The 23,008-nt window shown below is 43.6% G+C and overlaps 1 protein-coding gene across 5 annotated transcripts; it reads right to left on the bottom strand.

Annotated features, from left to right (window-relative positions):
• Positions 1-827: 827 nt before the first annotated feature.
• On the bottom strand, positions 828-22,698 carry ddhd2 (DDHD domain containing 2). 5 transcript variants are annotated; one of them, XM_042058875.1, is made up of 17 exons: positions 22,452-22,698; positions 21,424-21,594; positions 20,748-20,953; positions 19,984-20,073; positions 13,466-13,586; positions 12,816-12,974; positions 11,920-12,061; positions 11,544-11,752; positions 5,904-5,971; positions 4,841-4,984; positions 4,498-4,584; positions 3,959-4,099; positions 3,077-3,232; positions 2,384-2,489; positions 2,073-2,228; positions 1,604-1,772; positions 828-1,297 (listed from the first exon to the last, which is right to left on the bottom strand). In XM_042058875.1, the coding sequence occupies exons 2-17, from the start codon at positions 21,554-21,556 to the stop codon at positions 1,207-1,209; spliced, it is 2,178 nt and encodes a 725-aa protein (XP_041914809.1). In that variant the 5' UTR covers positions 21,557-21,594; positions 22,452-22,698; the 3' UTR covers positions 828-1,206. The 5 variants fall into 5 exon arrangements, with proteins under 5 accessions (XP_041914809.1, XP_041914813.1, XP_041914811.1 ...); XM_042058879.1 differs by having other exon boundaries at positions 12,885-12,974; positions 22,452-22,696; XM_042058877.1 differs by having other exon boundaries at positions 22,596-22,675.
• Between the last annotated feature and the right edge of the window lie 310 nt (positions 22,699-23,008).

Genomic DNA, 23,008 nt, shown 5'->3' with positions numbered 1-23,008 from the left:
CACCACATCTGGCTATCTGGAATAACCTCCCGTTATAACGAGATAATGAGACTTCTAAGGATTAACTTTCAGAAGCTCGGACAGTTGACCATCATTGATGGACTTAATTCGTATGCCCCATACATTCCCCTCTACATCGTGCGTAAACTCCTTCTACGCCGTCGTGTAAGTTAACCGAAGGCGGTAGGATAAGCAGAACAAAATGTGAGAAACAAAACTTTCAAAAAACATGACCTACCTTTCAAAACGTGGGTTTCCAAGGAAGTCCCTTCCCTCGGAACATATGCGATAAAAGATTGAATTGATAAACAAAACAAGAAACCTTCAGGCGACAATGTAGGCTAAGTCTGAACGCGAAAAAAAGTTTGAGTAGCTACGTCAAAATGTGCCGGAGTTATGGAATAAAGTCCATTGGCCACGATAGTACCCCGGCCAAGCGATGGGAGGGTAGTTCATGCCTCTTTAAGGTAAAAGGATGTTTTGTAATATGTGGCGTATTCGGCCTCGGATAAATGGGAAATGAACGTACTTCCCAGTGGGAATGTATGCTTGGAATCTGCCTTAAAGACACAGTTTGCTAGCAAAGTCATAATTTGCAACAGCGCCAGGAGATTCCAGACATTCTCAAAGGGAATTATTTTCTATGGTCTGAGTTTCTAGACTGGTACAATTTGTGGGAGCGTCAAGTAAAGCATACATTGAAATATAGGAGGTGAAACATAATTGTATAACAATTTAAACTCATCTGGATTTCAGTAGGCCTAAAATATATCCTTATTCTCTATGTGTAGGTAAATTCCCAAGGCAACAAAAAATGACAAAACATGCAATTTTGAGGTCTCCTTTATCTCAGCAGCATGTTAGAGCTGGAGTGTGGGGGGGATCAACCAGCAGTTTACATATAATAAATACATGTAAGATCAGAGTGTAAGTAAGAGATAGGGGAAGGTTGGGTGCCTCAAAGCCAGCATTGAGACACACTCCAGACGGAGAGAGCATCGACAGTGACACGTTCAGCCCACACACTTCCGTGTCAGTCCAAGATCCATGGCCAGAACTTCTCCTGAGATGACCCAGCTGTCTTGACACATATGTTGCGATTCACAAAGTCAGCACCTGGCCAGCTACACTGCATGTAGTCATGTAAACATGTCAATATAAATAATGACTCTGATGCTGGTGGAGGTGACCATGCATAGCAGCGCGTCACATGACTGGGTCTGGCTGCTGCAGTGTGGCCGCTTTCTGCCTCTCGTAGATTTCTTTCAAAACCAGCAGAACCGTGTCCTCGGACTCCCTACAAAAGCACAAACATACAGGACGTGTTTCTAATGATAAGGGATAAAAAGTACTGTCCAACTAATCAGACTGCTCAGGGTAGAACTTTACAGGTTACTACAAAATGAAGCAAAAAAAAATCAAGAGTTTTAGAACAAAAAAGATGTCAGCTTGGTGGTCTGTTCTCAATGCAAAACACATACAGTTTCAGACTAATGATTAAACATTATGCATTGCATACCGTACAACAAATGCAATCCTCTTTGCTGTTAAGTTTGAACACATTCAACTAGTTTCTCTGCAGAGCTGTCCCTCAACCACTCACCAGTAGCACAGATGGCTCTGAATAGCAAAAAGATACTGGTTGAAGATCTCGATAGGCTTTTCCTGCAGGACGTAATCAAATCGCCTTCCTCCATTGAGCATTCCAACCTTAACGTCCTTCCTCAGAGCTTCCGGTCCAGTTCCCGCAGCAACAGTCTGGACTTCCATTCCTAATAAGTTCCACAGAGTTCCGTTCTGTTAGAATGGTTCTGACTGAGAAAGATATGTTCTAGAAGCTCTAAGCTCTTAGAAATTATCTGGAACATAAGTCATTTTCATTCTAAATCTTGACCTGTACAATGGGCTTTAATGCCTAATCTTTCTGGAAGGGCAAATACCCTGTATGTCATTTTACTTTATTTTCTCAATTAATTGAAAATGGATTTAGATCTCAATTTACAGCCAACATTAGAACATATTTAGAGTTGAATGATTGTTGTGGTGAATTTACAGGCGTGCGTGAAACCTACTGTCATCTTGGGAGTCTGAGGACGTGTTGAGGGCTGCATCGCTTACTCCACCCACCAGGGGCAGCGCTGAGTTGGGTACCTGAGAGAACACTTGCCAAACAGTGCGAATAGAACCCAGCAGCTCTGAGCTCACCCGCGTCAGGCCGTCTTTGAGCTCTACAGACACACACACACACACACACACACACACAAACCGTTATTCAAAGCGTCAGCGTCAGCTTGTGGTTGCTGTGGAGGGTGCCAGCTCCGAGTTCCTGTGTCATCAGAGCGAGTGGTAATTATGTGGTAGAGCTAGCTGTGGCTGGCATTACCGAGATGCATCCTCTTCCGGCCCTTATAATGGGGTATCTGCACAGGGGGTAGCTCCACACCGCCCGCCAGAACCAGGGGCTCGATCCGGTAAGCCACAGGGTCATACTGCAACACAGAGACACAGAAACAACGCTAATGGACCCTTTCAACAAGGTAAACAAAAACAATGCTTGAACGTTCTATTTGGGCCCCAATCTACTTCCTCTGCATTAAGATAACATATGGAATGTTAAAAAGGAAGTCTTGTGGGGCCAACTATGATGCTGATAATGGAACTCTTGAAAGGGTCCATATCACGAATATAACACAACACAACCTAATGCAACACAACACAATAAAACACAACACCACACAACCTAATGCAACACAACACCACACAACACAACACCATAATGCAACACAAAACAAAACAATGCGTATAACATGTACAGTAACACAAAACACCACAATATAACATAACACAATATAACGTAACGTATACAGCAACAAAATACAACTCAACACAAAACATAACAAAACAAAAAACATATAACATGTATAGTAACTATACTAAATATAACAGTAATCAGGTCACAATAGTGGCTTTTAAAGTAAATGTCTGTAATTATGTTATTAGGTAATATACTGTATATTTGTTTGTAATTGTGTAAGTGAGTGATTGAAAAGGCCACTGCAGAAGTAAGGCTTCTCACAGGATGGTAGATGTTGTAGAAGCTCTTGCAGGTGGGCAGGCTGTAGCCCGGATCGATCTTCTTCAGCCCTCGGACGGTCAGGAACATTCCGATGGGCGAGCCCAGAGCAAAGAAGGCCTGCGGGCAGAAGGTCAGCTGGGGGTAGTTCACGGACACCTGCAGGATGGAAGCAGAAGCATAGCTCGACGTCAGCTGGGGGTAGTTCACGACATCCGGCAGACACCTGTGGGTCGGTAATAGCGTAGCGGAGCTGGGCTAACATGCAGTGACCAGAAGAGTTTGAGCAAGGCAGACACTTAACCCCAAGTTGCTCTGGGGAGAGTGGCCCTTGCAATAATTGTAAGTCACTCTGGTTAAAAGTGTCAGCCAAATGATTGAGCGTAAGCACAAGCTGGCGGCCAGTCGCCTACACTCTGAGGAAAACAGTAGGAGCTTTGGAGATTCCAGAGGAACTCTCTGGCTTGTCTCCATGGTTACTGCCTTTGATGATGGATAACAAACACACACACACAATGAAACATTTTAAGTGTTTGTTGTATTAGTCAACTATCAAGACCACTTCCCCAGCTTTGAACATTTCTGTTCAAATAAGGCTTGGCAGTTAAATATCTTTCAGTTCATTTTTTTAGGGACTGGTGAAGGTATTGAACCTTTCATACAGTATATGTCAAAATATACTGTAGTTTGAATAATGTATTAGTACCAAAAGTGTATTACATGTATATGAAATCATACACATTACCATAATAGTATGTATGTATGTGTAATATATATGTTCAGTTTATGAGTTTAAATTACATACATTAGTGTAGCACATTGAACAATCTGTTTATTATTGTGACATTATTAGTGTAAACCACTTGTCATATCAGTGTTATGCACCTGTCCAATGCCCACGTTGGAACACTGGTAGCTGATAGAGGTGGTGTTGGAACATTCTGGGATATGTGTCCAGTGTTGCGTAAGACCCTCCTGGGCCGCCGGCCCGTTCAGAACCGGCGGAGAGGTCCCTGCTCTAGAACGCTGTGGAACATGGCAGGGAAAAGGGAAGAACTGTTTCAATAACAACAACAACAATGCACACACACACACAGACAATAGCATTTTATCTGGCCTGCACCGGCTCCATGGACCTGGCGTGTGTGCAGAGAACTCCTTATTGTCTCGACGCTCAGAGGAAGTTGCACAATAAGTCAGAACATGAGCTGAGCATTTTCCATAGCCACAAGGCAGAGGCGTAGTTAAGGGGTGTAGAGAGAGAGAGAGAGAGAGAGAGAGAGAGAGAGAGAGAGAGAGAGAGAGAGAGAGAGAGAGAGAGAGAGAGAGAGAGAGAGAGAGAGAGGGAGAGGGAGAGGGAGAGAGAGAGAGAGAGAGAGGATGCGTGCTAGGAGGGGGTGTCTTTTAATAGAATAGTCTGAGACCTTCCATTTCTTTGCCAAGTCCAAAATTTTCTTGCGAGGTCCTAGAGGAATTCCGAGGTCCTTCAAGTCATTTTCTGAGCAGAGAAGCTATTTAGAGAGAGGGAGAGGGACAGTGTAAGAGAAAGATACCACAGTGACTGGTACGCTAGCTCATGCTTAATTCAACATTACGGACTAGATAGATAGATAAAAACTGAGTAGATGGACTGTTTATAGTAAAAAAAAGAAAGGAACAGAGAAGTTCTAAGAAGACAGAGAAAACCGCTAGAGAAGTGATAGGAAGAAGAGAAAAATAAAGAGTTTAATAAAATTGCACGCAGTACACTTGGTGTGCCGCACTAACCAGGGACTCTGTGTCCACCTGCTCCCGGTGAAGAACTCGGAAGTGATCCTCCAGCCCCCTCCCCACCAGGACGTCCTCCAGGCTTACAGGCCCGCCAACCTGAGGCTCAGAGGCGCCTGACTCTGACTGACCGCTGCTCTCTGACTGCAGGAAATATGACATGCAAACGTCAACACATTTTCTGATGTTGATGAAGTCCGACACATGATTACAATGCAAGATTGTAATGCAGAATGTGATGTTGATGAAGTCCGACACAGGATTACAATGTAAGATTGTGATGCGAGATCACTCTCATACTCCCATATATGGGTACAGGTCATATCCAGCTGCTGTCTACTGATTATTTATGAAGCAGAATCAAGAGATCTCAATTATTGACAGAGGAATTCTGACATAGGCTACTAACATACCAACACAGTATAGCAACAATATCCGGTTGAAAGCAGCTATATCTATTTACTTGGCCAAACTATCTCTGTATGGAAGGAGGAAAACGTTTCTCCAAACACCATGTCTGATCTAATCTATCATTTGAAAATCACACTAAATGGGATTTAGAAGGATGTTTGGAATTCTTGGTGTTTTAGAGTGTAATTCACTCAAAAGCCACTAGGTGGAGGCATCAACATAAAAGAGTGGAGAAAGAACTTCTATAGAGAGATGCCCGTGGTTACTATATTTATCCCCTTATCTAGAAAGACATTTGCATCCCAGCCAAACAAAGATACACTTGGTGTTGTAATAATCTGAGCCTGTTACATAACATTACGTTACGTGACTATGAGCAATCCTATGACCTCATCAACATGGGACAGACACTTAATAAGAAGATACTATCCAATGTACACTGGCTAATATTAACATATTAAATTTCTAGGTTTAACACGACTGACCCAATAAGCCAAAGTTCTTTACATGTTCTATTTAGAACCATTCAACTTGTGAAGGCTACGGAGAACACCTTGAAGATTAATTTAAAGAGCACAAGGCAAAGGTCTCTGGAGGGTTTAAGAGTGAGGATGCTGGAACCCTGTGCTATTGGTGTGTACAGCTCCCGTACCTCCTCGGCCATCACTTCATCAGCGTCTGTCTTCTGATTGGTCAGGAGGTCAAACAGGATGAGAGAACCTGCCAGAGGAAAAAGACTCAGTGACCACAGCTGCAACAGGACATCATACCACTCAATTTCCACACACAGCACACGCATAGCTGAATTACATAGTCAATACACCGTTATACCATTACATGGACAATAATCTAATCATTCTACCATCATATGCCGAAAATGTACTGAGCTAGAACAGAGGATTTCTACTTTGGAATCAAAGATGCATGCCCTTCCATCAACGACAGATGAACTACGAGAGGCATCTCATGAAGTGAGTACAGCAACTACTGGAAATGCAGAGAATGTAACCCAGCAGTCTAATATCACTGCTAATAGAGCAGATGAATGCATCGACCTCACAAAGGGAAATGTGAGTACAGAGCCTTGGCACAGGCAAGGTGCCAGACCAAAAAACGTAATACAAGAACTGTAATTACCTCAACACCAGTAAATTCAGATGTTAACTTCAGGCCTCGTATCAGAAATACAGACAGATCAGCAAACTACTAATGGGCTTGTGGTCCTAAGGGAAGCCCACAGCCCCCAACACTATGGAACAGATTTGAATGCCTCCGGGACGTGAGAGAGGAATTTCCCAGGGAACAGACCCAAAGCAGGCAGTGATCAAACCACAACAATAGAAAGATGGGCACAGACAAGAAGCAGCACTCAACCCCTATTCATCCCACAACCCTCGTTCTAGGCGACTTTGCTGTGAGACATATAAATGGGGAAAGGATGATTGTATGTTGTTTCCCAAATGCTTCAGTGTCTGACACAAAAAACAAGCTTGCAGAACTGGTGTCAAAATATGCAACTATCAAGCGCATCATTGTGCATGTTGGAGCAAATGACATCTACAGAGAACAGCTGTATGTCAAAGAAGATTTCAAGGAACTTTTCTCAGCCCTATATGAGCTTGGAATACAAATTTTCATCAGTGGCCCACTCCCAGCAGAGGGAAGCTTTGTATTTTCCAGACTATTCAGTTTAAACACCTGGCTCGCAAAAACATGCTTTTCAGTTGGGATGAATTTGATTGACAATTTTAACCTTTTTTGGAATCGCAGGGAATACTTCAGACCAAATAGCACAGAGCTGAGTTGGACTGGGGCCAAGATCTTAACCGAATACTATCACCTCTCTCTCCTGCACCCAACATTTTTTCTGCCAACCTTGAGCCGAGCCTCTGATAAGCGCTCAGTGGCCATACAGACGGAACAAGCGGATGACATCAACAACTCAGCTAAACCAAAACACTCTGCACAGGCTGAAACAGATATGCCCAAGCTCCCCTGCTGTGGGGCCCTCTGATAACCACCCGCTAGCCTCCACTGAAATGCAGACCTTGGAGAAACATAAACAACCAGCTCAACAATGCCAAGCCATGTCCACTGGACAAGATAAGATGGGTGCTGCTAAAATGACTCAAAGTCAATCACTGGCGTCAAACTCCCTGGAATCTCAGCAAACAAATGGATGTGATGAGCATGAGGAGATATCCTCTCAGCAGCTTTGATAGGTGCTATCAGAAAGGAAGGGTCATGTTGTAACACCAGTACCAATACCCCTCCCCACCTCCGTCGTCTCCTTGTCACCACAAAAACACAACAACATGGAATACACTACTGGAATACATGCTGAAAGCGGAGCATCTGCAACAAACTTCCCAAAACCTCAGCAGGCAGATGGAGACTCTGGATCAATTTTCAACCCCAACATCCTTGATTTCCCATCACCACCCACACCCAATCACGTCCCCACCCAATCAAACTCCCCAGGCCACACAAACCCCCCTAATCTCCCATCCCCATCCCCACCCCTTCATCCCACCACCCACTCAAACTCCACAGGATCCCCTGAATACCCATCACCATCCCCACCCAAGCACATGATGTTCCCTGCAAGAATGGAGAGACTGCTACCAGTAGCCATGCAGAGTTTTACTAGCCCAAGATCATTAGCACCAAAGAAGCGAAGGGCACCTCCACCCCCTCGCCCTCCCCCTCCCCGTTTAGAAGGATCTCTTAAGCAGCAGCAACCTCTTAGTTCATTTTCTCAGCCGGCATATAGCATGGAATGTGCAGTGGAAAATACAGATGGCAGCAGCAGGGGACAATTATATGATGACTATTGCATGATATTCTCAGGGTCCCTGCAATATAAATGGTACTGACAGTAGTTTTGAGAACATGCCGGGACCCAGTAAGCCCATGCCATTCTCTATTCCTGTATTGACAAGAAATAGAACACAAATGCATCGAGCTTATAGGGTAAACCAGTCCAATCTCCTACCCGTACCACATCAACCTCAGATTTCCCCCATGGATCATATTTCCCCAACACTTAAACTAGCAAAACTAGCACTCCTAAATATCAGATCTCTTTCAAACAAATCATTCTTAATTCATGATCTAATTTGCACACACAAACTTGATTTTTTACTTTTAACTGAGACATGGTTAGATCAAGCAAACAGTGCTGCTACTCTCATCAAATCAGCTCCCCCAAACTTCAGTTTCTTGAGTGCTACCAGAGCAAATAAAAGAGGTGGGGGGATAGCCACAATTTTCAAGACGTCTTTTCAGTGCAATCAGTCGTCATTCGGTGACTTTACTTCATTTGAATATCTGTGTGCATGCATTAAGTCTTCTCCTCAGATTTTATTACTGACAATTTACAGGCCTCCAAAACATTCAGCTAAAGTTTTTCTTGAAGAGCTAGGTGAACTGCTATCAGTTGTTTGCATAGAGTATGACTGTCTTATTATATCAGGGGATCTAAACTTGCATGTGGATAATCCTGAAAACAATTATGCCAAGGAATTCATTGCACTAATCGATACTTTCTCCCTAACACAGCATGTACAGGGGCCAACACACTCTCTCGGCCATACCCTCGACCTTGTTATCACAAAGGGTCTCGATGTCTCTACAGCTGTTAAAGACCTGGCCTTATCTGATCATTTTTGCGTGTTCTTTGATGTGTCTATGTCCCCACACACTCAAAACACAGCTATGATGGTAAAAAGGAGAATCATAAATGATCAGACAAGTGCTCTCTTTGAGCAAGCACTTTCACTAAAGTCAGGTCAACTGTCAGACTCTGAAGACTTATTTGATCACTTTAATGCAAAAATGGCAAACATTATGGATGACATTGCTCCATTACAATTCAAGAAAGTTAAGGACAAACAGAAAGCACCATGGAGGCAAAATCCAGCAGTTAAACTTCTAAAAAGAGAGTGTAGGAAGACTGAAAGAAAATGGCGTAAATACAAACTTCAGATCCACTATGAAATCCATGAAGAGATGCTCCGCACATATAACTCTGAAATATGCAAAGCAAGACAGTCTTTCTTTTCTAACATTATCAATAAAAGTTCAAATAACACTCGTATTCTATTTTCAACTGTTGATAAGTTAACAAATCCCCCCTCACAATTAGCGCCTGAACTTCTCTCAACTAATAAATGCAATGAGTTATCTTTTTTTAAAGGTAAAATTGACAAAATCAGACTCAACATATCTGCTCAATTACAAATTCAACAACCTGAACTTCCAGCAACAAACAGAGGGAAACTAAACTTGATGTCAGAGTTCAGCTTGATAGACTTGAAAAAACGGTACAGAATCTCAGCCCTTCCACATGTGTCTTAGACACTCTGCCTACCAATTTCTTCAAAACTGTTTTTCACCTCATAGCGGCGGATGTCCTTCAAATTGTAAATGTATCATTGCTGTCTGGCACTTTTCCTAAGTCACTGAAAACAGCTGTTGTAAAGCCACTTCTCAAGAAGAATAACCTGGATGCCTCCATGCTAAACAATTACAGGCCCATATCCAATCTACCTTTTATTGGCAAAATTATTGAAAAAGTAGTCTTTAATCAATTAACCACCTTCCTAACATCAAATGGGTATTTTGATTACTTTCAGTCTGGTTTTCGGGCAAATCACAGCACTGAAACAGCTCTCATTAAAGTTTCCAATGACATACGCCTCAACACAGATTCAGGTAAAACATCAGTCCTAGTGCTACTGGACCTTAGTGCAGCATTTGACACTGTTGATCACAATATTTTACTACACAGACTAGAACACTGGGTTGGATTTACAGGCATAGTTATCAGCTGGCTAAAATCATATCTACAAGAAAGGAGCTTCTTTGTTGCCATCGGAAACTGTACCTCAACACCAACGTCCTTGACCTGTGGTGTTCCCCAGGGGTCGATCTTGGGGCCACTATTATTCAACCTCTATATGCTCCCACTTAGACAAATCATTCAAAATAATTTGATTTCATATCATAGCTATGCAGATGACACACAAATTTACTTAGCTCTATCACCAAACAACTATGGTCCTCTTGAATCTATGTGTCAGTGTATAGAACAAATCAACACCTGGATGTCTCAAAATTTTCTTCAGCTGAACAAAGAAAAAACTGAAGTAATTATATTTGGTAAAAATGAGGAAAGACTTAGGGTTGCCACTCTCCTTGACACAAAAGGGTTGAAGGCAAAGGATACTGTTAAAAACCTTGGTGTATTAATTGACAGTGATCTAAATTTCAATAGCCACATGAAAGCGATAACTAAATCAGCTTTTTACCACCTCAAAAATATTGTCAAACTCAGAGGGCTGATGTCAAAACATGACTTAGAAAAACTCATTCATGCATTTATCTCCAGCAGGGTTGATTACTGCAATGGACTGTTCACAGGCCTTCCTAAAAAGACTATTAAACAGCTTCAGGTGATACAAAATGCAGCAGCTAGGACTCTAACAAAAACTAAAAGAACTGACCACATTACTCCAATTCTTAAGTCCTTGCACTGGCTTCCAGTAAGTCACAGAATTGACTTTAAAGGACTATTGCTTGTTTATAAATCAGTAAATGGAGCAGGACCTAAATACTTGTCAGACATGCTTCAGCAGTACACACCTTCTCGTCCTCTCAGGTCCCAGGTGAAAAACCTGCTAGTAAAACCTACAGTTAGAACTAAACATGGTGAAGCAGCTTTTAGCTGCTATGCGGCTCAGCTGTGGAACCAACTTTCGGATGACATTAAAAAGGCCCCAACTGTAGCCAGTTTTAAATCTAGACTTAAGACCAAACTGTTCTCAGACGCTTTCTGCTAACTGTGCCGAGTTACAAATTCTGAATCTGCCTCGATAATTATTCTACTTTGTCTTTTATTACTTTTTTTACTACTTTTGCCTTTGTTTTTGCTTACTAATTATTCTTTATTTTTAAATGATTTTACCTTGTGTTTTATGTTTTCTTTTTATTATGATCTTTACCTTTTAACTATTCTTTGACTATATTGCCCTTCTATGCTTTTATTTGTTATTATCGTTTGGTTTTGTTTATGTAAAGCACATTGAATGACCTCTGTGTATGAAATGTGCTATATAAATAAACTTGACTTGATACATCTCGTCTGGCTGTCAGCTGTATGTGATGATATATTTTATATATATATATATATATGGGGCTGTGTCGTACTGGTGAGGTCATTACATTCGGTGTGATTATGTTGTCGAGGAGATGGTATAATCTATGGCGTGTGATGGTGTATTTTCAGCACCTAGACTGTGGCCAGCCAGGGAGACGGCTCCGGTGAAGTCTGGATGCCGTTGGAGGAAGAGTCGGTGCAGCCGGTTGATCTCCGTGGCGACCGCGTCCACGATGACCTGGCAGTACTTGGGGCTGTTGTAGAAGAGCACGTCTAGGATGGTGTCGTTCCCAAACTTACGCAGCAGACTGATGCTGGGCAGCGTGATCCGCTCCATGTCTCTGTGGAGAGAGTGTGTGTGTGTGGACAGACGGTTAGAACAATGTGTGTGTGTGCGCGCATGTGGACAGACCATTAGACCAGTGTGACCTAGTAAACATCTCTAACCTAGTCCCATGTGTGTGTGTGTGCGTGCACTAGTAGTCCTGGGAAAGGTTAGCTCGCTCACTTGTCCACGCCGGTGTCTTCATGCAGCACGGTGTGCCAGGTGATGGGAAGGAACTCCACGCGGCCCATCTGACACGGACCCTCTGCCGTCTGACGGAAGTGGGAGTTGATCAGACACAGAGACGCACTGCGGAAGTCATTCACTACACAGTGACCACAGTGTGTGAGAGAGAGAGAGAGAGAGAGAGAGAGAGAGAGAGAGAGAGAGAGAGAGAGAGAGAGAGAGAGAGAGAGAGAGAGAGAGAGAGAGAGAGAGAGAGAGAGAGAGAGAGAGAGAGAGAGAGAGAGAGAGAGAGAGAGAGAGAGAGAGAGAGATTAAAAATCCAGAAAGCAGTCAAAACACAAAAGAAGAGGGATGTGCCTAATAATGCCAAAGTTATTAATTACGTAAGGGATAATGTATAGAACACCGGTCATTATCGGGAAAATAAGTTTCGACAGGGCAAACCGGACCCTGACACGCAGTGAAGGGGTCTTACTTTGCCCTGAAGGGACATATTTTCACTTTTGAATGAAGTTCCTTTGCGAGAAGTGATCGGACTACTTGCGGAGTGATATGAAATGCGTGATTTAGAAGCACAAACCCGTTGCTATTGACAGCGGTCATTATATGTTTCAGCGGTCATTACATGGTGCACATTTCACTGTAAAAACGCTGGGAAATCCCATTCAAGTCAATTGAGCGTTCTACTAGCATTGTGAAGAGCTGTATTAAAAAAAATATATATAAAATATAATAAAATTGTTTCCCATGACATGATCCACCATACACTCTCTACAGCAGCAGAGCTCAGAGAAGCAGATAGCCGAGTTGAGGTAGGTATGTGTGTGTGTGTGCGTGTGTGTGTGTCTGTGCGTGTGTTGGGGGGCTTTCAGAGGGGGATCTGAGAGACTCACCACTATGCACTAGAGTCCTGGTGGGGGGTGGCGTGGGGTTTTCAGAGGGGAGGTGTGTGTGAGACTCACCACACTGTATCAGAGTCCGCATACGCAGGTCGCACGCTGGGCCAATCCCGTGCACCATGAACACCAAGTGGTCCACTGTCTCAGGCTCCCCTTAGGAACACACACACACACACACACACACACACACACACACGTATATAAAAACACACACACACACACACACACACACACACACACACACACACACACACGTATACAAAAACACACACACACGTATATAATAACAAACACACACCACATTTCAGAATAAATACACATAAGGACACACATTTTACAGGTGCAGTAATTGCTCAGACAAGACTCAGTAATATGACTCTATTGACAATAATAAAACAGCAGCAAAACATGTTTTGGATACACACAACACCTTCTTCTCCAAATGTGGAGACAGACACACACACACACACACACACACCACACACAAATGTATGTAGTTGATAAGGGTTTGGATGTATTTGGCACAACGTTGGACGTGTTTTGCATGGCTTTAGATGTGTTTTGCATGGGTTTGGATATGGTTGGCACAGGTTTGGCAGGGGTTGGATGCAGTTGCCATAGATGCATCACCTAGGCTACTGTACCTTCGTGCACGTCCAGTTGCATGTTCTCCAGCCCTCTCTCCAACACCCTCGGCGGGGTCGGCTCTGTGGGGGAGGCCGGCTGTTTGTCTTTGTCTGGGGTGGACGGGAGCTGTGTGATAATCTGAGGAGGACATGTTGGGACAACACCAGTCATGAGTGTGTGTCTGTCTCTGCCTCTGTGTCTCTCTCTCTGCGCATGTGCGGAGTGAGTGCTTGAGCGTGAGTGGAATCTCTTTGAAACCGTCTTTCTAACTTCTAACTTTTGTGCGTCTTATTTCCGTGTTTTCCTGTTTTTTGTATTTAGCACTAACTCTAGTGTCGCTGTAGATTTTTTTTAGTTTGCGTTTTTTTTGTAGTTTGCTCTCCCGCCGAGTCTGCGGCTCCTGTTTGGAGCGGGGCTGCTGCGGGAACAATGGATTTCGATCATTTAACGAGACAGCATGGCGTGAGAATTGTTTGTTCCGCAAGTGTTGAAGAATGTAGTTTGGTGGTGGGTCACGTTGTTGGCCATGGATATGTTAAATCGGCCTCTCGCATGAACAAAGCGATTGTGATTTTTCTTGGTAGGCTACAGTTGCAAAAGCAAGGGAGGTAGTTGCGACAGGTGTAGAAATAAACAACACACTGACGCCTGTACTCCCTCTCAGTTGCCCATCTAAGAAAGTGATCATTTCTAATGTTCCACCTTTCATTAAAGATGAACTGATTGAACGGGAGTTACAGCGGTTCGGCCGGCTGGTTTCATCTATAAGGAAGATTTCCCTGGGTTGTAAATCGCCCCTTTTGAAACATGTGGTGTCGTTTAGAAGGCAGGTGTATATGGTGCTAAATGACGGTGAGGCAGAGCTTAATCTGGTGCTTAAATTTAAAATTAGTGGTTTTGAGTATGTGGTTTTTGCTACGTCGGACTCAGCCCTGAAGTGTTTTCACTGTGGAGGTGTGGGTCATGTCGTTCGAGACTGCTCAAGACATAAGAGTGACAGTGCAGGACAGCCAGCGACTGGCTTGGCTGAACCGAGTGAGGGTTCCCCTTCAACTCGTCCCCCATCCGCAAGTGGCTTGGCTGATCCAGTTGTGAATGATTCTTCCACGACTCGCCCCCCGTCCGCTGTCGGTCTGTTATCGGAGCGAATTGGGGTGGATAGTGGCCCGTCTGGGGCAGAACTAGTTGAATTTGGTCCTGTGGCCACACATGATTCTGTGGCCGTAGATGGCACATCTCCGGTGGCTGGTTTAATTGATGCCAGCGTGACAGTGAATGACCTGATAAATAAGGAGCTTGCCGCGTTAAGCGGGAGTAATACGGTGCATAGGCCTTTAGAGGACATTTGTTTTGATGATGGCGTTGGAGCTTCGGGCTCACAGGCGTCTGTGCAAGATGTTGAAATGGTCACATTTAAAATCCCGGTAAAGAGAAAGAGTGAGCAGGAGGAGGGGAACGCTAGTAAGGCAAAGAAGGAAGAGGTGCGCCCGACTGATGATAGCGACAATGAGTCTGTTTTCTCTGACATGTCGGACTGCTCGTTGGGAGACCTCGCCGCATCTGGTGAGGGGCTACCAATGCAGCATAAAGCAGAAGACATAAGCCGCTTTCTACGTGATACGAAAGGGCTGCGTAACGTTCAGGTTGAACAGTACTTTTCCGATTGCGGTCAATTTATTAATGATGTTTCCCGTCTGATAAGAGAGCGTGCTTTCACTAATAAGGAGACTGCGCGCCTCCGAAAGTTCCTGACAAAGCTTAGGAGACAGGTACGGGAGTCGTCTTCCCCGCCCCCGGTGACATCAGTATGATGAATACGTTTCGAATCTGCACCCTGAATTTAAACGGTGCACGGGACAAAGCGAAGAGGTTAACTTTCTTTGATTTCATCACCCTGAAACGGGCGGATGTTATGTTGGTGCAAGAAACTCATAGTGATAATGTTAACGAGTTGGAATGGAGGAGGGAATGGGATGGCCAAATTGTTTTTAGTCATAAATCCTCTGTAAGCGGAGGTGTGGCGATTTTATTTTCAAAGTTGTCCATACCTCTTTCTTGCCACGTAGAGGAAGTAGTTCCAGGCCGACTTTTGACAGTCAGGGCCGTTTTTGATGACTGTGTAATGTTTTTTGTAAATGTGTATGCACCAACGAATGGGGCAGAGAGGGTGCGTTTTTTTAGTAAGCTTGATGAGGTGTTCAGTGACCTGGATCCGGACAGTCTTGTTTTTATGGGTGGTGATTTTAATTGCACTGTTGATGATCGATTGGATAGGAATCACTTGGAACCTCATACTCCCTCACAGCTGGCAGTACGACAGTTGATTAATACCCATGAGCTGCAGGACACATGGAGAACTTTGCATCAGAACACCAGACAGTACACATGGACTCATAGTAGAGAGAATTATATTTCCTTAGCTCGTTTGGATAGAATTTACATTTTCAGGCAGCATCTCAATAGTTTAGTATCATGTCATATTTTGCCAACGGGTTTTTCTGATCATTGTGCTGTAGTTTGCAGTGTGAGAATTAAGGCTTTTAGGCCTGGGAGTGCGTATTGGTGTTTTAATACTTCACTTTTAGTGGATGACCATTTCAAGGAGACTTTTATGTTTTTTTGGGGGATTTTTAGCCTACAAAAAGGCTCTTTTTCCTCCTTGCGGGAATGGTGGGACCATGGCAAGGTTCAGATTAAGCTTTTCTGCCAACAGTATACCTTAAGCGTTACTAAGGATATCATTCTCTCACTTCAAGGTTTAGAACATGATATCTTGAACTTGCAGAAGTCTGGGATGTCCACGGAGCAGTTTCAGCTCTTTGAGGAGAAGAAGGGCAGACTTACTGACCTACTGGGTGTCAGGGCACAGGGGGCGCTTGTACGCTCCCGCTTTCAGAGCGTTACCCTGATGGATGCTCCGTCCAGGTTTTTCTTTAATTTGGAACGGAAAAATGGTCAGAGTAGGTTGATCCATAGTTTGAGGTCTGAATTTGGCCAGGACCTGTCTGAACCTGCTCAGATTCGTAACTATGCGAGACTGTTTTACTCTAAGCTGTATGACTGTGAGTTAGTGTCGAGTGATATCCTGTCCAGCTCTTTCTTTACTGGACTGCCCAAAGTGGCGAAAGAGTGTTATGCTGCACTTGACATGACTCTTACGCTCCCGGAGCTTGAAAAGGCCCTTATGGGCATGGCCAGTGGTAAGTCTCCTGGGATTGATGGGTTACCCATTGAGTTCTACAAAGTCTTTTGGCCCTGCATTGGGGAGGATCTCCTGGCAATGCTGCGGGAGAGCCTGGAGGAGGGGTGTTTGCCCCTTAGCTGCCGCAGGGCAGTTATCACCCTTTTGCCCAAGAAAGGTGACCTGCGGGACATTGGGAACTGGCGTCCTGTGTCCTTATTATGCTCAGACATGAAAATTCTGTCCAAGGCTTTAGCTTTGAGGCTGAGGGAGGTGATTGGTCAGGTGGTCCACAATGATCAATCCTACTGTATACCTGAGCGGTCTATTTTTGACAATGTGAATGTGGTAAGGGACTTGTGGGATGTCTCACATGATCTGGGTATCGATATGGGGTTGATTTCCTTGGATCAGCAAAAGGCCTTCGACCGTGTGGAGCATGAGTTTTTGTGGGCCGCCTTAGCGTCCTTTGGTTTTAGTCCCGTTTTTATGAATATGGTAAAAGCTCTTTATTGTAATATTGAAAGTGTGCTGAAAGTGAATGGGGGTCTGAGTGCTCCTTTCAGAGTCAAGAGAGGGGTCAGGCAGGGGTGCCCAATGTCTGGCATGTTGTACTCTCTTGCCATTGAACCGCTGCTTCACAAGCTTCGTACTGTTTTGGGGGGTGTTCTTTTGCCTCATTGTAATGATCGTTTCTTTTTGTCTGCTTATGCAGACGATGTGACTGTGTTTGTTAATGGTAAAGATGATGTCATTATGTTAAATAAAACTGTTTTGGATTTTCAACATGTATCATCTGCGAAGGTGAACTGGGGAAAGAGTGAAGCCATTTGGTTTGGGGAGTGGGAGGAGAGGTGCTCTGGGTTGCCTGGTGGGCTGGTGTGGAAAAGAGAAGGGTTTAAGTATTTGGGTGTTTTTTTGGGTAATGACATTTTTGTCCAAAAGAACTGGGAAGGGGTCTTGGATAAGGTGGAAGGCCGCCTGGGGAAATGGAAGTGGCTACTTCCCCAACGGTCATATAGGGGGCGGGCACTTATAATAAACAATCTAGTGGCCTCTGCGTTATGGCATAAACTTGCCTGTATGGAACCCCCTGCTGGACTACTGGAAAGCTTGCAGAAGGAAGTGGTGAACTTTTTTTGGGACAAACTGCACTGGGTCCCACAGGCAGTTCTTTTTCTCTCAAAGGATGATGGGGGACAAGGACTCGTCAGCCTGTCTAGCAGGAGGGACACTTATCGATTTCAGTTCGTCCAGCGGCTGCTCACTGCTTCGACTACTGTGGCCTGGAGGCCGCTGGCTCACACTGTGCTGGGCCTGGACACGGCTCTGTTTCAAATGGACAGTGAGCGACTTGGGTTTAATGGACTACCACCTTTCTACAAAAGTCTTTTTAGGGTTTGGGGACTTTTTACCCGTCAGTGGGCTGGAGGGTTATCCTCTGTTCACTAGCTACTTGAGGAGCCGATTGTGTTGGGGTCACGTTTTGATGCATTGTGTGATTTTCCTGGTCTCACAGCCTTGCTTTTTGAGAAGGGAGCCCTGCAACTCCGGCAAATTGTTGACGGGGCAGGTTGCAATTTCCAGAATGTTCAGGCGGTAGCCTCCTTTTTGGGTCTGAGGGGTATGTGAAGTGATTTATTGACAAGCTTAAAGGGGTCCCTGAGTTGCCAGGAGAAAAGTCTTTTGGAGGACTGGGACAAGGGTAATGTTCTTTGTGACGATAGGGATGTTTTTCCAACAGTCTTACTTTCACCTGCTTTGCTAGAATGTGGTCATGCTAGTCCGCTGCTAGTTTCTGGGGACCAGGACAGTATTGTTTTGTGTTCAGCTAGTGGGAAAGTTCTGTACAAGAATCTGGTGAAGGTGTTCAAAACCAAAACCACTCTCAGGGGTAGGATGGACAATGTTTGGAGGGATAGGTTGGGCATTGATGATAAAATGAAACCTGTGTGGAGAGTGATTTACAAGTCCCCACTGACCAAAAGAACTGGGGATCTTCAGTGGAGGATCTGGCATGGTGCTATTGCTGTTAATGCTTTGGTATCTGTGATAAATCCTGCACTGAGTGACATGTGTCCTTTTTGTTCTGACAGGGAGACTATTCATCACTGTTTTATGGATTGCAATAGGCTTTCCCCTTTATTTTGTGTGTTGAGCCCTTTGTTTTATTCTATGGGAACAAGGTTCACAAAGCAAAAGTTTTATACTTGGTTTTTTATAATCAGAGACAGATGTCAAAGTGTGAACTCATCAATTTCATTAATGGCCAGGCGAAGCTGGCTATTCATCTAAGCAGGAAAAACAAGGTGCAGCAGAAAGCTGGAGATGATGTTGCAGTTTTCAAGAATTTAGTCAAGTCGAGAGTTACTGTTGACTTATTTTTATAGATTAACAAGGGCAATTGATGTTTTCAAGGACAAATGGTGTGCTGGTGCACTGTGCTCTGTAACATGTTTTTCTTTTAAACTCAGCTGTCTGTGTCCTGTCGTCTATTGTCCAAATGGAACACATGAAGTTGTTCCAGGGCCATTGAACTGTTCAATGCTTCACTTATAGGGAAGAGGAGAGATAGACTTCTCTGCATAGTCTGTCTGCCTCGTCACCCCCTCCATGTTTGGATACTGTCTGTCCACTAGCCACTTTTACCACTGTCTTTCTGCCTCACTGTTTGCGTGCTATATTAGCACATGTGCATAACCCCTCCCTCCATGCCACAGCCGAACTGTGGCCACACTTTTCTTAAAATAGTTAAATATATAGACTTTATTTCTGCATTGTTGCACTGTTGGACTTACTCATTTGCATTATCACCATGACCACTATCACCATTGCACTATCATCATGACACTCGTTCACATAGAGCACCTTACCTTACCTTACTATGTACAGACAATCACAGGCTCAGTCCCTGCCTCAGTCATTGCAAGCGCCTCTGATTGATTAATCACCACTATGTGGATACTGTTTTTAGAATTGATTTATATTAAGTGTTAGTATAATTTGTATTTTAGTATATTCTTTATCTTCTACTGTCCTTATTGCTTAGTTGTGTTTTTATATTATATACTTTAATTACTTTTTCTGCTTTTAAAGAATGTGTATGTGTTGTCTGTATGCTGCTGAGACCTTGAATTTCCCCTGGGGATCAATAAAGTATCTATCTATCTATCTATCTAAGTGACATGTGAGTTCGATCCAAGGGGCTGGCAACATTGGAAGGAAGGCACTTGACACTAGGTTACTCCATGGAGAATCTCCCCGTCAGTACTTCACTGTACGTGGCTGTCATTGGTTGCTCTATGTAAGAGTGTCTGCTAAATAACACATTGATATCTAAAGATGAAATCATACCTTGGGACTCTGCAGAAATATGGTCTCTCCTGTGGGGAGCATCACCTTCTTCTTCCATTCATTTTGGGCCACAGCTGTCTGGTAGGACTCCTGCATCAGCAGCGACACTTGGATCAATAAATAGCTTTAGCAATCATTAGTTAGTCCACACTACATTTTAGTTTTTGGCAGAAAATCGAAAGCTGCGCTCCCTCAGCAAGCTGAAGTGAAAAACTACAGTGGTCTAATTACGCTCTAATCATTTTGTTTCATGTGAATAATTTATGGTTATAAGATTGCTATACTACTTCTTGTCAAAATGGTGCTGGACCATGATTCTTCTCCTCACAGAATTATGCTGAATGTAGCAGTCCAACTCCAATCCAACCTGATCATAATAAAACATCTCATTTATTAAGCGTTTCTTATGCATTATGGTTTGTATAGTATTTATAGTATGTATTTATTTTCATTAGGCTATAGATTGAATTGACATTGTCATTTTTTTATTGTTGTTCTCCTTGGTGTAGTCTTACCAACTTTTTAACTTGTTTACTGTAAAATTTAACTATGGTATTGTTGAATTTGTATGTCGCACCTATTGTATTTGTATGTCGCTTTGGACAAAAGCGTCTGCTAAATAATTTCATTTCCATTTCGTTACTTTCTTCCACAGACCTGAGATGCTGGTGTTCACTTCACTCCCTGCAGTAACGCTCTGATCAGTCTCAGTCAGCCAGTGACAGCTTGGGCCTACAGATCCTTGGACTGGGCCTCTCACTCACCTCCAGAACCTGGCTGGTGTTCTCACTGTAAGGGGTGTAGGCGCTCTCCTTGTTCCCCTTGTAGAACCATAAGCACCGCCGGACCTCGGAGGGCGGCTCGGTCCAGTACACGGCGTGGCGGCTGCGCTCCTTCAGGCGCACGTCGTAGCGTCTGCCCTCGACTGGCACCACCACGTCCCGCTCGCTCCCCACCTCCTTACTCCACACTGGCACACAAAACCGACCAACCGCAGTCACATCACCACTCACTCACACTCACACACTCACTCACTGTATTCAAAAAAAGTAATGATGGCTGTGGAACGGGGCAACAGTGCTGGCTGACAAGGTTCACACCACAAATGGCACCATCTCAACCAATGCAGTAAAGACAAGAGGTATGGACTTAAAAGATCAGAGGTTTGATGACATTTAGTGATGTGCCATCAGCAGCATTGATGAATTCCACACTGTTATCCTTTCCTTTTTGAGATTTAAGTTGGGGCTGTGAGTCTAACAGATTTAATGTCAGTTTCAGAAGAGCTACAGTAGGAGCTCAAAGAAAAAGAATATCAGTTCAAAGAGCACTAGGCCATGAGAAACAAGTCCCTGACTGATTCAATGAGATGAGCTCAGCTCTCACATGCCTTTGGAAGCTTCAGACAGCTGCGCTGCCACTAGGGACCGGTTTACTCACCGTGCGCTTCCTCCAGCTTTTGTGAGTCCTCGTAGCTGAGGGGGAGCCAGGGCTCTTTCTCCCCGGCAGGCTGCCGGTAGAACCAGTGAGGTCGCACCGGCTCACACGAGCTCTTGCAGCTCTTACTGCTCATGGTGCCAGCGCCTTTGTCAATCTCAAGTGATATTTACGCTACAAGGAAAAAAAACATTAATCAAGTAAACAACCGTTTCAATTGTCCCTCACCTGTGCAAAGTGGTATAAGTAAAAAAGTAATATATTAACCCTATTATAACAACCATGTTAGACAGAAGTTGACATACAGAATCTGGATTAGACCAGCACAACAGACCAGTCAACAACAAACAAAAGTTATTTTTGTCCATCCCCAGTACAAAACACATTTACCCGTCATCAATACCAACACATGGTATGCCTTTTAAATCAATAAATAATAATCAATAGGCCTACATCCAAATCAATAAACAATACCAGAAGAGTTGTTCCCTTGACTGAGGCTGAGCAGTCTGATAAGCTGTTGTTGACACAGGAATATAGAAACCTATGTATGTAGTTAATCAGTGTCTTAATTGTTCAAACAGCTAGTGGAACATATCTTTTCCTGAATTCATTTAGAAAAATAGCCTGATGCATCATACAGTCTGCCTCGTAACGCGTCTAAAGAAGTCATAAATAGGCAATTATTAATTAGAGGACTTAATAGGCTACAGTCAAAACGCTCGAACACTGAAAGAAAAAAAAAACCGTATGGGATAACTTTTGTCATTTATAGCCTCTTTGACTTCTGACTGTAAGACAGATGTATATATAACAGAAAAAGTTACGCAGTTTTTTTGGGAACAGAAATGGTAAATTAGGCTACTAACCGTTTGCCGCTTAGCCTATAGATTGATAATCTCACCGCGCATAAAGCATTATGATGAGGTCAAAACACTGTCTGTCAAACTGTCGCAAACTCTCTTTTGTCACTGCTCCAAAATAAGGAACAAGCTATTCTGAAGTAGCCTAGTTAGAAATCATCAAGTTACCTATCGTCAATGTGCATGCAGGTTAGACCCTTCCCAAATCCCCGCCTTCAATAGTTTGACTTAACCTCTCTTCAGATAACCCCAGAAAGGGGATTTTACGGTTTATCATTATTTCTGACCCGATAGATAAACGAAAAAAGTTGCCCTCTGAAATGGTTTCGCTGAGTAAGGTCGCTCATGATGACACGAGTCAGCGACTCTTTATGATTGTGTAAGCTGTTGCTATTTAAAGTAAATGAATGGGACATGCAGTTATCCATGGGTTTCATCAGGTCCCTTTCCACAGGTGTGTTAATCAAGCAGAATGCAGTCTGCATTCATAATCTAGGTGCTTGATTTTAAACACCTGTGGAAAGGGACCGGATGAAACCCATGAATACATAAGCCTATACATTGCCAGTTGGTCGGCATCTAACTACTAGATGACATTACAGAAAAGGTTTAAAATAGCCGTGCTCATAAAGGCTGCTAGTTATTTAAGTAGGAGTGATGGTTGCAGTAGGCTATAAATCGCTCATCGTGTGGCATTGTGGTTATTCAAATGTGTAGACCACAAT

Source organism: Alosa sapidissima, chromosome 13, assembly GCF_018492685.1.
Source record: "Alosa sapidissima isolate fAloSap1 chromosome 13, fAloSap1.pri, whole genome shotgun sequence".
NCBI classification, from domain to species: domain Eukaryota; kingdom Metazoa; phylum Chordata; class Actinopteri; order Clupeiformes; family Clupeidae; genus Alosa; species Alosa sapidissima.
The sequence above is the reverse complement of the archived record's forward strand: the minus strand, read 5'-3'. Positions and strand labels throughout refer to the sequence as shown.

What these genes read in the sequence shown, in the direction of transcription:
- ddhd2 (XM_042058875.1), bottom strand. Translation starts at nt 21,556, where the DNA reads ATGAGCAGTAAGAGCTGCAAGAGCTCGTGTGAGCCGGTGCGACCTCAC. An exon ending in AAAGCTGGAGGAAGCGCACG is followed by an intron (nt 20,954 to 21,423) that starts GTGAGTAAACCG and finishes TTTGTGTGCCAG; the next exon opens with TGTGGAGTAAGGAGGTGGGG. An exon ending in CTCAGACTCCCAAGATGACA is followed by an intron (nt 1,773 to 2,072) that starts GTAGGTTTCACG and finishes GGAACTTATTAG; the next exon opens with GAATGGAAGTCCAGACTGTT.